This window comes from Miniopterus schreibersii (assembly GCF_964146895.1).
Source record: "Miniopterus schreibersii genome assembly, chromosome: 16".
Taxonomy (NCBI): domain Eukaryota; kingdom Metazoa; phylum Chordata; class Mammalia; order Chiroptera; family Miniopteridae; genus Miniopterus; species Miniopterus schreibersii.
In genome coordinates, this window is record NC_138116.1 from 9265802 (window position 1) to 9284652 (window position 18851).

At 43.7% G+C, this 18851-nt stretch overlaps 1 protein-coding gene across 6 annotated transcripts in view; it reads left to right on the top strand.

The window, feature by feature from the left end:
• TEX2 (testis expressed 2) overlaps positions 1-18851 on the top strand; it is a 79730-nt gene that overhangs the window by 36724 nt on the left and 24155 nt on the right. For all 6 annotated transcript variants that reach the window (XR_014000482.1, XM_081161208.1, XM_081161211.1 and 3 more), the window contains exons 3-6: positions 5349-5549; positions 6745-7084; positions 8273-8520; positions 17299-17445. Coding sequence is in view for 5 of the 6 variants with exons in the window: in XM_081161208.1 (XP_081017334.1) it covers positions 5349-5549; positions 6745-7084; positions 8273-8520; positions 17299-17445 (936 nt within the window). In the remaining variant the exon portion in view is untranslated. The remainder of the gene's footprint in view (positions 1-5348; positions 5550-6744; positions 7085-8272; positions 8521-17298; positions 17446-18851) is intronic.

Consider the following 18851-nt stretch of genomic DNA (forward strand, 5'->3'; position numbering starts at 1 on the left):
TGTGCATGTTGTATATATTTTTACTCTTTCTAAGAATGTAAATAAGCCTTGCTAATATTCAACATATAGGTGACCATTTGACCTTTGGCCAAAGTCCTTGGACTTTATAACGCTGTGTATTTACATTCATTATCATCAACCATGAGCCTCACCCTAAGTATATATATTGTGTCTTGAGGTGTCAGGTGAAGACAGAACAAAGCTCTCAGAAAGGAAAAACTGAAAATTAGCAAAAAGGCTAATTATTTCACCTTTTCTCTATTTCTATGCTTTATTTTTTATAAAAGCTATATTATATTAGAACACGTACATAATTCATAAGTATGTAAATGTATATATTGTAGGTACATACTCCAAATTTTTTTTACTGTGATCTAAAAAGTTTGGAGGCTACTAATTTATTTGCTTACTAATCTATTTATCATCTTATAATTTCAGCACTTGTTAACATGGCTTAATGCTTATTGTGTAGTAACGTTAAGTCAGACCTTGATTGTTTCAGGGGTTCGTTAGAGATCCTGCTATTTTCTGTCTAATTTGAATGCTTTTCATCTCTTACCTCTACTACTGTTGGCCATTACATTAGTAAAAGTGTTCTGTAGTCGCCTGAATTGGGGAGATGCTGTCCCAAAGGGTAGGAAAAGCTGGGATAAAGACCATTTTCCCAGGCACAGGCAGAGTCTGTGGCTTTAGCCCTGACTCCATTGCTTCTAGGGCCGTGGCGGTGAAGGTGACCTTGAAACAGGCAGTTGGAGGATGTGGATGGTATTGATGCTGGCGCTTCCCTCCCCTAATGGACTTTTTTTTCTTTATTTTTGATGGTATCTTCAAGCAGCATTTATTTTGAGTGTTGACTATTTACTTGAGGTTATCATTCATACTATGAATTCTATATGTCTATAGGTCTGTTTGTCTTCCATGGGAAAAACCACATTTGAATATAAAGTTCTGTAAAGTTTAGTAGACTGTTCCTGTCATATTCTCTAACTCCATGATCTGTGCTATCATGTTTTAACTGATGACTCCAGTTCTAAACCATCAACTAAGTACATCAAAGAGGGTGTAAGCCCGGCAAAAAGAAAATCCTGCGTATGTTTTAGCTTGGGGAAGAAAAGAAAAGAAAAGAAATCACCTTTTTGTCTGCTTTAGAGATAATTTTTGGCAGCAGGGGCCTCGGGTCCTTGCTCTGTTCTTCTATAGGATTTGCACCTTCCCTGTTAGACTGGTTGAAGGGATAATACAGGGGGTCTGAGTGACAGGCAGCCTCAAATGCCAGCACAGTCTTGTGACAGCAGGGTGTCAGCCCAGGCACCCCATCGTGTCCTCGGGCCAGAGGGCTGGCATTTTTCTCTGGTCAGCTCAACATCAGGCTGACCAAGAGAGCATTGGCCTTGACCTCCTGATTGGCACTGTAACTGAAAGTGAGCACAATAGTAGTTCTTCCAGACTTTATTATTTTGCAAAAGGTTAATTGTAGCTCTTAATCTTTCCAAGTATTAAGTGAGTCCCTTTATAGATTGCAGTTTGTACTTTCAGCCAGACATGGCTCCTAAATCCACCAGAGAATTGAAGAGAAAACCCTGACCTTTTACAAACAGGATCACCCACAGGACCTGTCTGTGGGCCAGGCAGCTGCAGCCTGGCTGACTGTGGTCATTGTCCCTCAGTGGCATTCCCTGTCTCCATTTTAACAGTTCCAGCTTCAGAAAGAAACAAGGCTTGTCTGAGTTGCTTTCGTGTGGGTTGAGAGCATCTCTGAGTTTTGTAGCTGGCTGTTGAAATGCAATGGGTTGCTAACTATATGCTGTATCTCTTTATACCCACTCCCATGTCCCTTAACAAAATAAAGCTGGAGTAATATCTTACTTGGTAAGAAATTCAGAGTTAAGGATTTTAGAACAGCTGAGCATTGGAGGGTTGGCATTATATAAAGAATGGGGTGAAGGCCTTGGAGTTGCTGCACTGCTCTCAAGATTTGATATTTGACCGCTTGGGTCTGGCAGTTCCATGTGCAGTTTACCAGGGAGTTGGTTAAGCCCCAGGAAAAAATTGGCTGATTGATGATGTAAAAGACAATTAGAGTTTGCATTGGGAAATTGCTTTCTGCAAGGCAGCCTGGTTTTGGGTCTGCAGGGGTGCATTAGGGGGACAGAATGAGAGGGACTCGAGTCATGCCTGGCCACCTCTTGGCCTGAGCCTACCAATGGCCAGTCTGCATCCTGGATGCCTGATTACTGTGGGTTACATAGCAGCCCCTATGAGTGTCTCCAGGTTTCCTATCAAAGCTTGCAGTGTTCTGGAAAGAGCCCTACATGGGAGTCAGGAAACCTGGGCTCCTGTCCCAGCACACCTTTCTCTGCTATATAAGGTGAGCTTATTCAGTTTCTGTTCTGAAAAGCTTTAACATTTTTTACTCTTAAGATTCTGTCCGAGGTTTCTTGTTTCTTCACCTGTGCTGTTTGTGTAATTATAACTTGGGAACGGTGACCAATTGTCTACTTCCAAGTCACCTCCACAGCTCCCTGCTGCACTGAGTAGGGTTCCAGTGCGTTCTTTTGCTTATCTCCACTTATGCATCTGGAACCATATTTACAGGCTGGGAAGGGCACCCCAGCCTGTCCTACTTACGTGTGCTTTACATACAGCTTTTGTTTAATCCTCACAGCCACCCTCTGAATTAGGCTACAGTTATGTATTCTGTTGACAAACATTGGTTACAACTGTGATTATCCTGTGGAGCTTGTGGTTAAGTAAACCAGGCAGTTACCACTTTGCTGACCAGCTATTTCCAGCCAGAACTCGCCCATGCGGCCGGCTACTTTTCTGTCGTGACTGGTCAGCAGGTGTTAAAATAACTCATGTCTGCACTTACATTAATTTATCTTGTGACCTGTCAGCAAGGTGTTTAACAGATACAGTGATAGGAGGAAAGTAGCCTAGGCGATCAGGGCAGCTTCCTGGGAGAAGTGTCATCTTTGCCATGACCTGAGGGATGACCAGGTGTTAGACTGAAGGTGAGTCTGTGCCGTGAGGTGAAGGAGAGGCCTGGACCTCGGAGTCAGGTAGACTTGGTTTAGGTCTCAGATTTGCCACTCTCTAGACCACTGTTTGTTTGTTTTTAACCATTCTCTAGGCAAACAATTTAGCCTCTCTCACCACTTTCCTCACCTATAAAATTGTAGGGAATTGGCAGAAGTAAAGGAAATAATGCACCTTGCAGTGCCTGGATCGTAATATGAGCTTAAATATCAGCTATTCCTACGAATGTTAATATTTGTATTTTTTAAATTATATGTGTAAGATTCGTTCTTTTTATTATATGCAACTTGTACCTCAATAAAGTACTGTTAGCATGGAGAAAGTCATTATGGCTTGAGCAGGATGTCAGTTTAAAGGGAAAATGAACAAAGTATTAGCAAGTCAAATTCAGCAATGTATACAAAGGGTAATAATATTGTTGTGCTGGGATACTGGCTTCTTGGGGTGGGCTGGAAACCCTCTTTGCACTGCTCACTGATTTCCGTGGTGTAAGAACTCCCACCACAGTCAGTTGCAAGCTACCAACATGAAGTCACTGAACGTGCAGTTAGGAAGAGATATGTAGAATGGGCTCTCATGAGCTGGTATGGTCCAACTTCAGCACATCATGACCGAAGTATAATTTCCCCAAGAATGCAAGATGGTTCAGCATTTGAAAATCAATGAATGTACTTCACCATAATAATAGACTAAAGAAAAAGACCAAAAACTATGAATCAAAAAATGTACTTAGTTCTACACTTAGCAAAATAGAGCCACCCACATTGATGTTGTGATAATACAGTCCACTTCAGGTGCCACTGTGCTCTGTATTGCTTGTCCCCTTTTTCGATTAATTACTCTGACAATTGCTATTTCTTTATAAACACCTAGATCACACCATCTTCCATGGCTACTGCTTACTGATCCAACGTTTTTTAATAGATACAAGTGACTCTTTGGGAGGAGGGAGAGATATTCCTAGCTCATGCAATAAAATATATTGAAGTGTATAAGTCTATATAATTGGCTCATAAATTTCACACACACCTCCCAAAATAACGAAGTATGTTTGTCTAATTTTACTTTCACGACACATTCAGGGTACTCTTTGTGACATATTTATTATGGTTGCTCTAGTGGGGTCATAAAATGGTGAAATGAAGGCTTCATTCTTCTCTACTGGTTTGGGTCAAGAATATGGCCCTGTTTTTAATCTTTGTATCAACTCCTGACACATTACTTTTCTATAGAGAAATTCAACTTATGTTTTGATGAATGGGTAAATTAATAAAAGAGAAATCTGAGGGTTCCTCATTTGCAGAGGCCTTCCAGACTTCAGTGTGATGTCGATTACTCACTGTGGAAATGGCTATTCCTTGAAAAGAATGACAATCTCAACTTCAATGTCATGATTATTAACATTTCTCTGCTCATTAGAAAGACATTTTTAAAATGGGAGTTGTGATGGGGTAGGAAGATATCAATTAAAATCCCTTAGAGAACTTCTTTTGAAGAGATCTGGGCCAACCATGTCATCTGAAAAAGTATGGTGGGCCAGGCAGAGTGTTAAATGATGGATATTGATTACAGGTATGAGATTAGCTTTAGCACAATTTTATGGTGTGTTGGGCTTTTGTGTGTTGTTTGTACACTTCAATATATTTGCTCTTTGAAAAATCAATGTATAAGCACATTTATGTTGATCGAGGGGTAGGGGACCCTATGGCAATATTTTACTCATTTAAGTTACTATATACCTTCGATTTTTGACATATTGATCATATCTATGAATTACTTAATGCCTAATTCTTAGTGATCTTTACAGTATGATTTTAGTGAGATAGAAATGGAGTGGTAGGCATCCTCTGGGTCCTGGAATGGTCTGTGAAATTTCAAAGATCGTTTGCAAGTAGGCTGAGAAGAGGGTGTTTTGGCTACTTAGGAAGGCCAGGCTAGGTGGGATTACTCACCCCCAGAGGAGGTCAGGGCAAAAGACTTGCTCTGTTTACAAAAGCAAAACTTTTGAGTTTCCTGATTTGCTTGTCAGTTTTACAAAAGGAAAAGAATCTTTTATTTAGGATAATGTGCATTGTCATTCTCCCCCAAATCCAGCTTTTTAGTCATCAAAGACATACCAAATTACTCCTCAGTACTGATTATTCTTCAAGCTAAGTGCTTGTCGCAGCAACCTCTAGTCACAAGTAAATTGACACTTGAGTCATAATTAAGTTTGGTTTCAGTGCCCCAAATACCAGTGGTCATCAGTTTCATGTTGAATCTGATGTGTGTTTATTCTAATTTTACTAACGGAAGCTTTTCTCCATCAGGGATGGATGAATGAAATTTACAACTATGATCCAGAAACTTACCATGCGACTTTGACACATTCAGTCTTTGTTCGACTTGAGGGTGCGACCTTAAGACTTTCAAAGCCCAATAAAAATATATCCAGGAGGGCAAGCTACAATGAAACAAAGCCAGAGGTCACCTACATCAGCCAGAAAATCTACGACCTCTCAGACAGCAAGGTGAGCCCAACTAATTTTGGAAAGTTAGAAGAATGAAAAGTATTTTTCCCCTAAAAATGTTGTGTGTGTGTTTATAGTATTAGTACAGTATAGAGCAGAACATTTCACATGTTAATGTGCCTATGAATCTCTTGAACATCTTTTTAAATGCAGATTCTAATTCAGCAATTCTGAGTGGGGCCTGAGAGCCTGCATTTTTATGAACTCCCAGGTGATAGCCATGCTGCTGGTCCAAGGAACACACTTCGAGGGGCAAGGGCATAGCCCATGCTTCCGACTTTGAGAGTTAATTTTTTCAGTCAAACAAAAAGCTACTTGTGGTGGTGCTAGGATAACCAATGAGGTCTCTATAAATGTGAAAATTATGGATATGCAAAATAACTATATTTTGATAAAAGTATTATATACTTGTGTTTTTGAGAAATATGTTATTTGTTATTCCAAAAAGCTATAGATTCTCTGTTCTTCTTATAGCTCATGAGTGATCTTTAAGTTTCTCCAAAATAACAGAAATATTTAAAATAGCTTTTGTATAAATTTCTTTTTTTTTTTTTTAATATATCTTTATTGATTTCAGAGAGTGGAAGGGAGAGAGAGAGAGAGAGAGAAACATCAATGATGAGAGAGTCGTCATTGATCAGCTGCCTCTTGCACTCCCCCAACTGGGGATCGAGCCCGCAACCTGGGCATGTGCCCTGACCGGGAATCAAACCTCGATCTGCTGGATCCTAGGTTGATGCTCAACTGCTGAGCTACACCCAGCCGGGCTGTGTAAATTTATTCTTAACTTGAGGGTAATAAACTTGACTTTTCCCTCTAGATCTAGTTTCATAAATTCATTTTTTTCCTCCCAGCTTACCTTTGGCCCAGAGTCATTAAACTCAATTGATATCTAAACTTAGTTGATAAAGATCCACTAAATAATTACTGTGCTATTATTACCTGAAAATTATAGATATTTGTAATTCTTGCAAAATTCTTAAACATCTACTCTGGAATAATTTTGAAGAATAACAGTCATTTCTAAAATTTTATTCGTTTCTATAGTCATGCTATAGACAGGTGGTAATTATTTCACATTCATCATTTTAATCAAAAATACTATAAAGTTTGCATTTGTGCTCTGCATATTTTAATGCACAGTGTAGCTAAGTCTTAATTTAGTATATAAATCATCATTTCCCTTTCTCTGTAGATTTATCTTGTACCTAAAAGTTTGGCTCGAAAACGAATCTGGAATAAAAAGTACCCCATTTGCATCGAGCTTGGTCGACAAGATGACTTTATGTCCAAGGCCCAGACTGATAAAGAGACTTCTGAAGAAAAGCCGCCAGCTGAGCGAGACCCGGCAACCGAGGACCCTAAGAAGCCACCCCATTCTCAGGAGGGAACAAGATCTTGCCAGCGAGATCAGATATTGTATCTCTTTGGGAGAACTGGCCGAGAAAAAGAGGAGTGGTTTAGGAGATTTATTCTGGCATCTAAGCTGAAGTCGGAAATCAAGAAGCTACCTGGTGTCCCTGGAAGTAAACCAGGTAATGACACGTGTGCTATATGCTTATATATTTTTTAAGGGCCTGTAGGAGAATTGAAATTCCCAGTTAGGAAGGAAGGAAGGCCACTCTGAATTGATGACTGTCTGTCTTACACCTAAGGTGTATTCTTGTGAATCATTTACCTTTTAGGCCAATCACTGCAACCCTTCATACAGAATCATTCAACCAGTGATGGAACCATTTACAGATGTTTGTTTTTGGCCTTTGTTGTTTCCTTAGGATTCTATTTATTTTTACATATTCTGATTCCTCAGAGAAAAAGCAATAGCAGAACCATATTTATAATAAGGCAGCTAGTGCTATCAAACTCCTGGCCCCAGTTATACCCCTCACAAAATGGAGGATCACCACACAAGTGCAGGACCCCTACCCTCCAGATCACTGCATTTGCCTCGATAACCATGACCTCTGCTCATTTGTATTCCTCTGCCCATGCCCTCTGCTTGGAACGTCACTGAACTTTACTGTGACCTGTCACTGTTCATTACATATACGGTTCCCTTTACCTGGAATGCCCTTCCCCATCCTGGGCCAGGAAAATGCCAACTATTTCTTCAAGAGGCAGTCCAGAGGCCACTACCTGTGGAAATCAGTACTGGGGCTCTCTTGGGCAGAGGTGGTCATCCCTTCTTTCTGCCCTGAAAGTCCTTTAGTCATGCTTCAGCTACAATGCTTATTACAGAAAATTGTGATTTATTTGCCTAGGTGCCCAAGTTCAAAGGTAGGGATTATGTCTTATTCTTTTTCATGTGGGATTGGCCCAGAGAACTGCTTGATAAAAATCTTATTGAATGGAAGATGGCACATTTGGAATTGCCATGAGCTGTGTATGAACAATTAGCTTTTTGCCCACTTCCCATTTGCCCCTGGGGTGTGTCAGTCCTTAATTTGACCCTAAGAGATCCCTAGGAAAAAAGAAAAAGGTACGTACTGGTATATTTCATGGCTCCCATTACTCTGAATTGTCTTGGGGAGGAATAAAAACTGTTCTAAAAAATTATCTTTAATTAGAATGGAAGGTATAACCTTATAAATATTTTTTAAATAGTCATTTGTAGCATTTTAGCTGCTTTTCTCAACGTAACCCAAAGGAGTTTGTTCTACATTTTGTTTACTTTGCAGTCCTTTGCTTCATCTGTATTAACAGCCCTCACTTCTTTGCTCCAGGGGTTTTGTCCTCACATAGCAGGCACAGCAGTCCTTCGGGGCACCTGACCCACAGTCGCAGCAGCAGTAAAGGCAGCGTGGAGGAGATTATGCCCCAGCCAAAGCAGAAGGAGCTGGTCGGCAGTGTGCGGCAGAAGATGCTTCTAGACTATAGCGTGTATATGGCCAGGTGTGTTCCCCAAGAGAACCGAAGCCCCCAGAGGAGCCCTGTGCAGAGTGCAGAGAGCAGCCCCACAGCTGGAAAAAAGGTAATGCTAGCTGCTAGGCTGTGGCTTTTCTGATCTTCCACTTACACTCCTTTCTTCGTGCATAAGCACCTCTGTGAACCAGGCCCTGTTCTAGGCACTGGGGACATAGTGATGAACAAGACAGAGGCGGCCCTCCCCTCAGGGAGCTTGTACTGTAGTCAGGAGATAGCAAGAAACAAACATTAGGTGGTGCTAAGAATTAAAATAAAGCCAAATAAGGGAGGCTAGAAAGTGGCCAGAGCTTCTATTTTAGATCAGTGGTCAAGGAGGGCCTCTTTGAGGAGGTGACATTTGGGCATTTTGGGTGGGGAACCAGCAAGTGCAAAGGCCCCGAATCAGGGTATGTGGTTGGAGTATCCGAGGAACTGCGATGAGGACAGTGTGGGTGACAGTGAGCAAGGGACAGAGAGGCAGGGCCTCATCAGGTCAGTTCCAGGAGGTATGGGAAGCCCTAGGAGGGTTTTGAGCAGGAGATAACATTGATCTGAGTTTTAAAAGGTAAGTGGCTCTCCCTGGAGAATTGGCTGTAGGAGGAAAAGAGTGGGTGGGAGGCGATGATGGCTGTGGAGAATGGGGCCAAGATTAAGGTGGTAACAGCAGGTGGTGAGGAGGGGCTGCTTTGAGGGGGGTGTTGTAGGGGAGCTGGCTGGATGTGCTGATGAATTAGGTGTGGGGTGTGAGAGAACCATCCTAGTTTTTTACATGAGCAACTGGGTGATCAGTAGGGAAGTTCCCAGAATCGTTAGTAATAGAAGTCTAATTCCTCAGTGGCCATTGTATTCTCAAATTCTCAGACTTCTCAGCTATGCCCTGTGCATTTGAAGATTTACCACCAGCATTATTTCCAAAGTGTAACAATCTAGACATTGCCTCAAGACCATCTGTGACAGATAAATAATATAAGCTGCCATATGCCAGGCTTTGTTAGGCTCTTTAATAGATTGCTGTGACCCCTTGAACAGTCTTGCAAACTAGATGATATTCTCTCCATCTGGACTCACAGAAGTTAAGTAGCTAATTTCACAGTTGCTGTGATGGATTGTGCAAAGCCTGATGTGAGACTGCCATTTTGGTTGGTCATTCTAAAAATGCTGGACCCGGGGCCTCCTGCCACCACCTTCACTAATTTTATGAGACACAGCCTCCCACCTGTGGAGCACCAAGCCTGTTTTTCATGTCCGGTTACTAAAGTGACCTATTAGAGGGACCGTATTTCTGTCCTTAATGGGAAGCATCTGATCCCTTTCTCTTTGTGCCTTTAGTCTATTCGTTTCCTTGAGCCTCTTCAGTGTGGAAGAGGCCCTGAGCCCTCCTCATGTGACCTACTGCCTTAGGGCGAGAGGAGACCAAGTGCCTTTGCTGGCCTACTGCCTCTGCCCTAAGTTACCAGCAAGAGTGGGAAGTAGACCGCCCTCTAGGCCAGAGAGGGTTAATGGAAAACTGTTCTGGAAATGTCCAGTTTATCACTAGTGCCTGCCCCTCCCCCAGATCCCCTTTCTCCCTGGGCTGTCAGCTGCCTGGACTCAGCAGACTCCAGGAATGAGGAGGAGAATTATGCACTGATGTCAGAAAGTTATCTAACAAAAAGCTTGCTTTTGAAAAGAGCTCCTTAAATGAAATCAAACAGGTTTGGGGGTTTTCCCTTACCCGAGGATATTTTTTCCATTGCTTTTCAGAGAGAGTGAAAGGGAGAGAGCAAGAGAGAGAGAGACAGACAGACATCGATTGGTTGCCTCCTGCACGTGCCCCAGCCAGGGCCAAGGATCGAGCCTGCAACCCAGGTACGTGCCCTTGGTAGGAATTGAACCCAGGACCCTTCAGCTGCAGGCTGATGTTCTAACCGCTGAGCCAAACCGGCTAGGGCAACAAACAGGTTTTAGAACATAATTTCCTCAGTGTGTGTTCCATGTGCTTTTTGTATCATGTAATCACTGGGGTCTCTGGGAGCCCAGGAGGGCTGGGAGACCCTGATGGCCAACAGCCCAGCCTCTCAACCCAGTGTTGCTGGGGTAGGGGTGAATTTCTAGTACAAACCTCCTTTCCAGGAAACATTTTTTTTCCTCTTCTAAGTTTCATGAAAATCTAAAAACCACATTGTACTCCTGGCTCTCTTAGAGTAGGCAGGAATCATTTAATCTTTTCTTGATAAAGACTTAGTACAACAAACGGAAATCCAGGCCTGTTGTCATGCAGGGCTGCTGAGGTCAGAAGGCCTTTCTCCCCCAGTCTGAGCCTTCCCAGACTGCAGACTGCAGCTTTCTCTCTTGGTTGTCGGTTGGTGTGGGCATGTTTTTTTCTAGCTGGCTTTTCCTTGAGCACCTATCCCCATCTCCCACCTCCACCCTTATTAGTTTAGTCCTTCTAACCTACATGGGCTAGGCAACCAGAGAGCCAGAATTGTGTGACCAGAGATAAGCTTTTGAAAGAAGGGCGTTTGAAGAAAGCGCATGAGTTTCAGTGCTGGGCTTTTGCATGTGGCCTGCCTGAAGCATGTGTGGTCATGACCTGGCTCTCGTGATCTGGTAGTTGAGATGGTCCTGAATAAGGCATAGGTGTGTGTTTTAGTTATCTATGACTGCGTAACAAACAGCCCCAAAAGTAGTGACTTAAAACAATAATTATTTTGCTCACAGATTTGTAATTTGACTAGGCTTGCAGTGAAGGCTTCTCTTTGCTCCACACAGTGTGAGCTGGGGAGGCTGGCTGGGGACAGGCAGGAGGATCTGCTCCTAAGATGGTTTACTTCCAGGCCTGGCAAGTACATGTTCGTTGTTGGATAGGAGCTCAGGTAGGGCTTAAGGGCTGGGGGCCTCAGTTCTCCTCCATGTGGCCTGGGCTTCTTTCAGCACAGTGACTGGGTTCCAAGGCAAGTGTCCCTAGAGGAAGAGCCATGCTGACACTATTGCCTTTTATGACCTAGTCTCAGAGGTAAATTAATGTCACTTCCATTGTGCTCTGTTAGTCAAGGCAGTCACAAAAGCCATCCCAGTTGCAAGGAGAAGGGCAGAGATTCCACCTCTTTTTAAGGGAATAGCGGATTTTCGGAAGAACATGTGGGATGTGAAATACCATTGCTACCATTTTTGGAAAATAAGATCTGCTACAGTGTTCCTGCACTACTTTTATTGCTTTTCATGCTTTCCTTTATAAGTGAGTGGAGATAGTTCTTTCCTAGTTTTGTTTCTTATTAATTATGCAATTTAAACAAATAAGGACCTTTCCCCCATCCTTGATTTCATTTCCTTGTTTTGCGCATGTAAAACATTAACATGGTTCCAGAAATCAAAGCTGTACAAAGACATACTCAGAAAAGTGGCATCTCCCCCCCTTGTTTCTATTCCCCCATGCCATTTCTACTCACCCTGTCTGAACCGGTCTCGCTAGTCTCTGGTTTATCCTTTCTGGGTTTACTTTTCTATTTTACTTAAAGGGTAGCATACTATGGCTACTCTGTTGCACTTTGCTTTTTTTTCACTTAGCAGTGCATTCTGGAAATCACTCCACATCAGTTCATACCTCTCTCCCTCTCCCCTTATTTGAAACAGCTGCAAAGTACTTACTTCATTGTGCAGATGTTCCATAGTGCATTTACTCTCTCTTACATGGACATCTAGGCTGTTTCCAATATTTTGCAATTATAAACCATGCTGTGATGAATAATTTTGTGCATGTGTATTCTTGTATTGTTGGGGATGTATCTTTAGAATGACATCTTAGAGGTGGGATTGCTAAATCAGAAGGTAAATGCATGTGTGGTTTTGTTAGATGTTGCCAAATTCCCTCCATAAGGGCTACACTTGTTCATTCCCACCAGCAATAAGAGTGCCTGTTTCCCCACAGTCTTGCCACATGTGGACCTCTTGGGTGTGTAATTAGTGCTCATTCCTCCTGCCAAAGACAGGGCCAGGTTATTTCTTAGGGTCCATATTGCCTCTGATATCATGAGTTAAGAGGGACTTAAAGGACTCAGAGACACAAAGGAGCCTTTGACATCTCTTCAGGTTATACTGTCACTTCGTCCGTGTTGACCACCATCAAGGGTAGCATGCCCCACCTCTTTCATAAAGGGAGCTTGGGACACAGCTCCAGCCTTTGCCCTAACTTCTCCCGTTCCCACCCACTACTGCCTCTTACAGGCCATGGTCAAAGCATCTTTTACCTGAGGGCTCCAGGTCTAATGGCAACTAATGCTAGACTGCTTACGAGCCAAACCAATATGAAAAACACCAGTAATATAACTTGTAAATATAGACTAGATTTGTATTAAACAGTGCTAAAATACTTTGGGTGGTTGTTTTTACCCATAATAATTAAAAACATGCTCAGGGGATGCTGAATATTGAAATCACTTTGGAGCTCAAAGTTTGAATTATAAAATACCACTATTTGGGGAAAAGGGCCTGGTTCTGATGTTGAGTGGTTAGTGACCAGTTGCTGAACCCTGACTTGTCCTTGTGACTGCTTTGTCCCTCAACCACAGGCTGTGCCAGCTTCTGAAGTCTCCAAACACCTGTAATCTTGGCACCATTTTCTCTCTTCCCAGTCAGCTTAACCTCCAGCTTAGTGAGAGAGACCATGAGCTTTATCATCTTGTTGAGGTAGTCTGCTTGGTTTCAGAAGGAGATATATATATAGGTATCTATAGATATATATATATAAAAGACTGAAAGGAAATACAGTAAAAATGTTCTTAAGTAATTACATCTGGATATGGGATTATGGGTGTTTTCCACAATGAATATGCATTGCTTCATTGTTTTTATAGCCAGTGGCCCTGGGGGAAGGGTCTTTGTTGTACCTTCTCCTGGACCAAGCAGCCCTTTGTGAAACCCTCAAGTGGCACCAGATTGTGTGTGACCAAACGTTAGGATCAGAGGCAGTAAGCTCTCTTTGTAACAAAAAGCCTGGGCTGGTCTCCTGGCCATTTGCAATAGGAAAGGTTACACCACACGATTAAGTGAGTCTCTCCTACTTCACTCTGGAGGCTGGTGTTTAGTAAGATATACCCCAAGAGCTGCTCAGTTATGGTGGCCTCCTTCACCTTCAGACCGCTGGCCTCCAAGCTGCTTTGCGGAAGCCATTTTTAGAAAGTGCCCTTGTAAATGGACGTATATAGTTAAAATGGTGAAATGAGTCGTCTTCTCACATTCCTTCCTGCAGCCAAACAGGAGAATTAGGAAGCGTGTGCCCATTTATTCTTTAAGCTCTTTAATGTTTGTGACATTCGTTGGAAGTGAGTTTTCTCGCAGCCTGTTGAATGCAGACTTTGTTGATAAAGCTGCTTTAATGCATTCTGAATGTTTGCTGCTCATGGATTTTTCTTTGTTCCCAGTCAGTCTGTGGAGAGAAGCCTGAATTAGAAAAAGGAACTGTTGAAAACAGAAAACACCTGCTTGTCAGTTATTTTAGAAATTTGTTTCCACATCATATGCCTTTGGCTTAGACATAAATTGGGAAATAGCCTTTGTTTCTTGTCTCTTTTTTTGCTAAACCTGTTTACTGTGAATAACTAGGGTTGTAAAGAAAGGTTAATAAAGGGTAGACTGTCCCACTTGAGAAGGGAAAGTAACCTACTCTCTTATGTAGCCTACAAATCTAAGGAAGACATGCAGTACCCTTATGTGGGCAGCAGCAAGGCCCTGCCTGAGTTCCTGGGGGAAAGAGAGCATTGTCCTTGGATGAGTGTTTACTGAGAAGTCTACATAGATAATCTGATGTGACTCAAAGGCAATGACCTCAGAAAAGCTGGACCAGATCCCCTTGGGGGCAGAGTGCAGGTGTTCAGACAGAGAGGAAAGTGATTCCATATAACGTGTACAAGTTGTGGCATGACTGAGGGCTCGCCCATCACAGACTTCCGCTCTTCCGTCCAGGACCCGGTGGTGGAAATGCCTTGGTTAATATCAAAAGACATCACAGCACTAGAAAAGCACAGAGAGAAGACTCTCCAGCCATTAAAACGAGTGAGGCAGAATCATGTCTTCTGAAATGGAATGATCAAATGTATTATTATTATTGTTCAAAATATTACAGATGTCCCTTTTCTCCCCATTGATCCCTTCCACCCCGCCCCAACATGCATTATTTTTTAAACTGTCACCGGAAAGGGACTGGGATTGAGGCGGGTCTGCCCCGTCACAGTCTGGAATGTGTGGTTTCTTGACTTTGTGTAAGAAATATTTCATAACATGAAATATTTATGTTTATTAAAGCTGTGGACAGTGAAAGAAAGGAAAGGCTTAAGAGAGAAGAGGCAAGATCACAGCAATAGCAGTGAGCCTAGACTGGGCAGCATGGATTCAGGAAAGGAAATTACAGATGCAAAAAGAGGGACCTTGGAGACAGGTTCAGGGAGTTAGCCCAGGATGAGCTGCCACTGCCTGCTACTTCCTGCTCCCTGGTTGCAAGTCTTAGGGGGCCATTAGAGTGTAGGAGAAAGAAAGCAAAGATACACGCCTGAGGAAAGATGTGGGGGTGGGGCATAGTCCTGCTCAAGAGAGAGTATGCATTGGGTCTTTTGTCTTAAGGGTTTTTATCTCTTTCCTAAAGGTGGAAGTTTTAGGGGAGGTCTTGGGAGGGTCTCAACAATATTCAACAGCTTTCCAGGTGTGTTTTTTAATATACTGATACATCAAAAATGAGCTTATAGGGGAGTTTGGGATCATTCTCTGGTCAGCTTCACTGCTTTGCTTTTATCTTGGATTTGCCTGGTTCTAATTGGATTTTTTGTTATTTATTCCCCTGACTTCATTGGTTCTGGGTTTTGGCTGGCACTAATAGTACTAACTGGGTCTCTGTTCTCTCTCTCCTTGACCAGGGTGATTTAAGCCACTCACTCTCTGGTTGGGGAGGAGAGGTGTAGACATCTGCTCGTAAGTGTCCTTGGTTAGGGAAGATAAAATCTTGCAGTTATATTGCAGGCTGTTAATTGCTTGGCCTTGTTTAACTGTTTGTCTCAGTTTCCCTCATTCCACTTGTCAAGGAATTTTTCTAGCTTCTTACTCTCCTACCTCAAAACCAGAGTTTAATATTTTTAAATGAGACTCACCAACATTTTAAGGGAGACCTTTGAAAACACCAACATTTGAAGGACTTCTAGAACATAAAATAGCTCCCCTTAATGCAGTAACATTAGGCTGAAAATGCAAGTGAAGCCCTCCCCAAAGAGAAAGACAGCACAAGCTCTGACAAGACTTGTGGACCGCTGGGTGCTGGGCAGTCGGCTGGGCCCTGCACAAGCTCAGTGACCGGTTCACCTGGTCAGACCCTCAGAACTCCAGGCTTCAGAAAAGTCACACATAGGTACATGCCATTGACCTTTGAGGTCACAAGTCATCACATCCCCAAGTGTCAAATCTATGAGCACCAAGCCGCCGGTGTACTGTGCCCCTGGCTTAGGCACACAGCTGCAACTTGAGCACAGCCACAGCTGCCCACAGGACATCGCACTGGTGTGAATGCACATGTATGGAGCGTGGAGACGATGAGGGTGTCTGGTGTCTGTTACGGCTGCAGGCGACCCCTGAGGACAGGACAAATACATTTATATAAACCATAGAAGTGAAAGGGTGAACAGCTCACAGATTTCTGCATTTCTAGTTCTTTTGGTCTTTGCTTTCCAAGGCTAATTGTTTCTATAAAGTTACAGTCTGATTAGAGACCTCAGCATAGGGAAATGCCTGTCACGCCAGGAGCCAGTCACACCCCCTTCCGCCTTCCCACAGGACCCAGCAGGTGGAGATCCGGGAGAGGGAGGCTGTGTGTGGCTCTGCCAATAAATGAGGGGCCTCAGGCAAGGCACTGAACGGCTTGGAGTCTGTTTTCTTATCCCCAAAATAGACATAAAAGTTCTGTCTTTCTGGGGTATTGTGAGGCATAAAAGAGGGAACCTGAGGGGGAGTCTTATCATAGGGACTGGTGTGGGCTCAGTGGACAGCAACAGTGACGACGACGACCACCAAGCATTACCTGCATTAACCCCCTAACTTCACCACACTCCCATAGGTGTCACTGCTGCTTCTCCCTGTTCGCACTCATTAGGCCGTGGTCCAGCCTCATTAGCCTTGGAAACTGGAGACTAACCGAGGTTTGCTCTCCTACGTTGCACACTGGCTGTGACAGATGTTTTAGATGGATTGTCTCATGTGGAGGTGAGGCCCAGGTGACAAGAGCTACAGGAGTTTCACCAAATTCCTGAGAGTGGCTCTCTAATGCAGGGCTGGGGTTCTCAACCTCACCTGTTCGTTACATCAGTGAGAGACATTCTAACATCCTTGATACCCACTGAGGTTAGCATGTCTGGTGTGGGACCCAGGCATCAGTATTTTTAAGCACTCCCCTGCCCCTCACTCAAGAGAATAGTGAGTCAGAGAATCAGGCTGGATGTAAGAGTCCTGGGCACTGGAAACTGTAGGGCTGCCTGGTGAGAACCAGCCTGACAGTTACTCATCCAGGGAGCCTGGGCCGGAAGAAAGGTAGGCAGACGTTTGATCAGTACCAAGCTGATTTGGGGGGCAGGGCCGTTCGGCTGAGCTGTGGTATGAAATATTAGCTGCTCCACAGGAAGACTGGTAGGAAAAGAAGACGGGAAGAGGGCTTTTTATCTGCGATGGTGGCTTTTCTTTCTTTTACTCTTCACTGACATAATGTGGGGCTTGTAATTTATAGAGAAGAAATACAACTCGTGGTTGCCGATCCTTCAGTGACCCTGTAAAAATAAGCACCTGTCTTGCTCTCCAGTTGCTTCCCAGCTAATTTTGGTCTCATTTCTTTTGCCAGTTGCCGGAGGCCCCACTGTCTGAGGAGGAAGAACAAGAGGCCTGGGTGAATGCCTTGCTTGGAAGAATGTTTTGGGACTTCTTAGGAGAGAAGTATTGGTCTGATCTGGTGTCTAAGAAAATCCAAATGAAACTCAGCAAAATAAAGGTATTCCAAAGTCTTCAGTTCCGGAAGTTTTGTACCATTATATCCTCAGTGAAAAATAACTTGGTTTAAAGCATGTAACATATGAGAGTAGTAAGTTCTTGTCAAACAGCGTATCTGGGCTGTGACCTTGCCATATGACTAATTGTATCTGGGGACTTAGTGATTGTTCACTTATTTCTGTGTGCCCTCATTTTTATCCGTTCTAGGTGATAATCCAGAATTTGGTTTGGGAAAATGTGAGCTTCTGTAGCTCATGTTTGTCATATAGACTCTGTTATCTGTAAGTTAGTATTTCCGGAGCCCACCCAGCCTCACGGTCTGTGCCACACAGTATATGCTGAGGAACATGCCTCATTACTTAAGACCTCTTTCCCATGTCCTGTTCCCTCTCCAAGCTGAGGAAGTTAGCACTGCACTCTAAATGTGTCTGGGCTTGACCTTTACTTCTGGCCAGATGATATTTTATTTTGGACTCTCTCTTTGCTGAAGAAACAGCCTGGTGCTGATTTAGACCCACTTGGAAGGGAGTTTAAACTGCATAAGGATTCCTCATGGTGGCCACCGGAGGACTCACTTAATACCACCTTTGGCAACCAAGAGACCTTGCTTAGGTTACTTAGAAGTAAGTTTTTGAACCCAGCGAAGATCCAGCCAAGGAAGGGCCCCCAGATTTTCACTGAGGTGGTGCAGTCAGTAGGCTAAATCAGTGGGTCTTTGGGGTCATAGGTACCTTTGAGAAGCAGAAACAGATGGGTCCTTTCCCTAGAAAAAAAGCACAGTGACACAGAATCTTGCCCACGACTTCAGAGAGTTCAGGGACTCCATGTTAGAAGACTGCGAGCCGAGTGAAACTGCAGAGAAGGAAAGCGTGGGCATGGAAGAGCTTTGATTTGATTTTTGGGTGAGGAACAAGCTCTGTCTTCCTCCCAAGCCCCCATGAAGAGAATAGGCTGCCTCCTAAGCTGGAAGAGCAGATTTCGAAGCAGGATTTGGGGCAGGGACTTGGGAGCCCTCTGTTGAAAAGGGTCAGTCTGTTTGTGTCCTGTAGGTGGATTGAGGGTTGAACCCACCCTACTCACCAGGATCGTGGGAGGGGAGCGGGAAGTGGCAGTGACCATCCCAGGATTAGAGGTGAGAGACCTGCAGTCCACCTGGAGCTCACTCATCCTTCTTGGTTTTGGGAGGTGGTAGAGGGCTTGAGTTCCCCGGTCAAGGCACATAGCCAGGCCGGCAGTTCTCTTTCCCTAGAGACTGTCATGGGCCCTTCTCTGAGCAGGAGTGCTGTGGGTCCTGGCAGTGTGTGACAGAAAGCAGGGATGCCTGAACTCCAGATGGGACTCTGCTCTCCCTGTAACACACGTTCCAAAACAAACAGACAGGGCAGTGTCCACGGAGCCTCTGCCCCC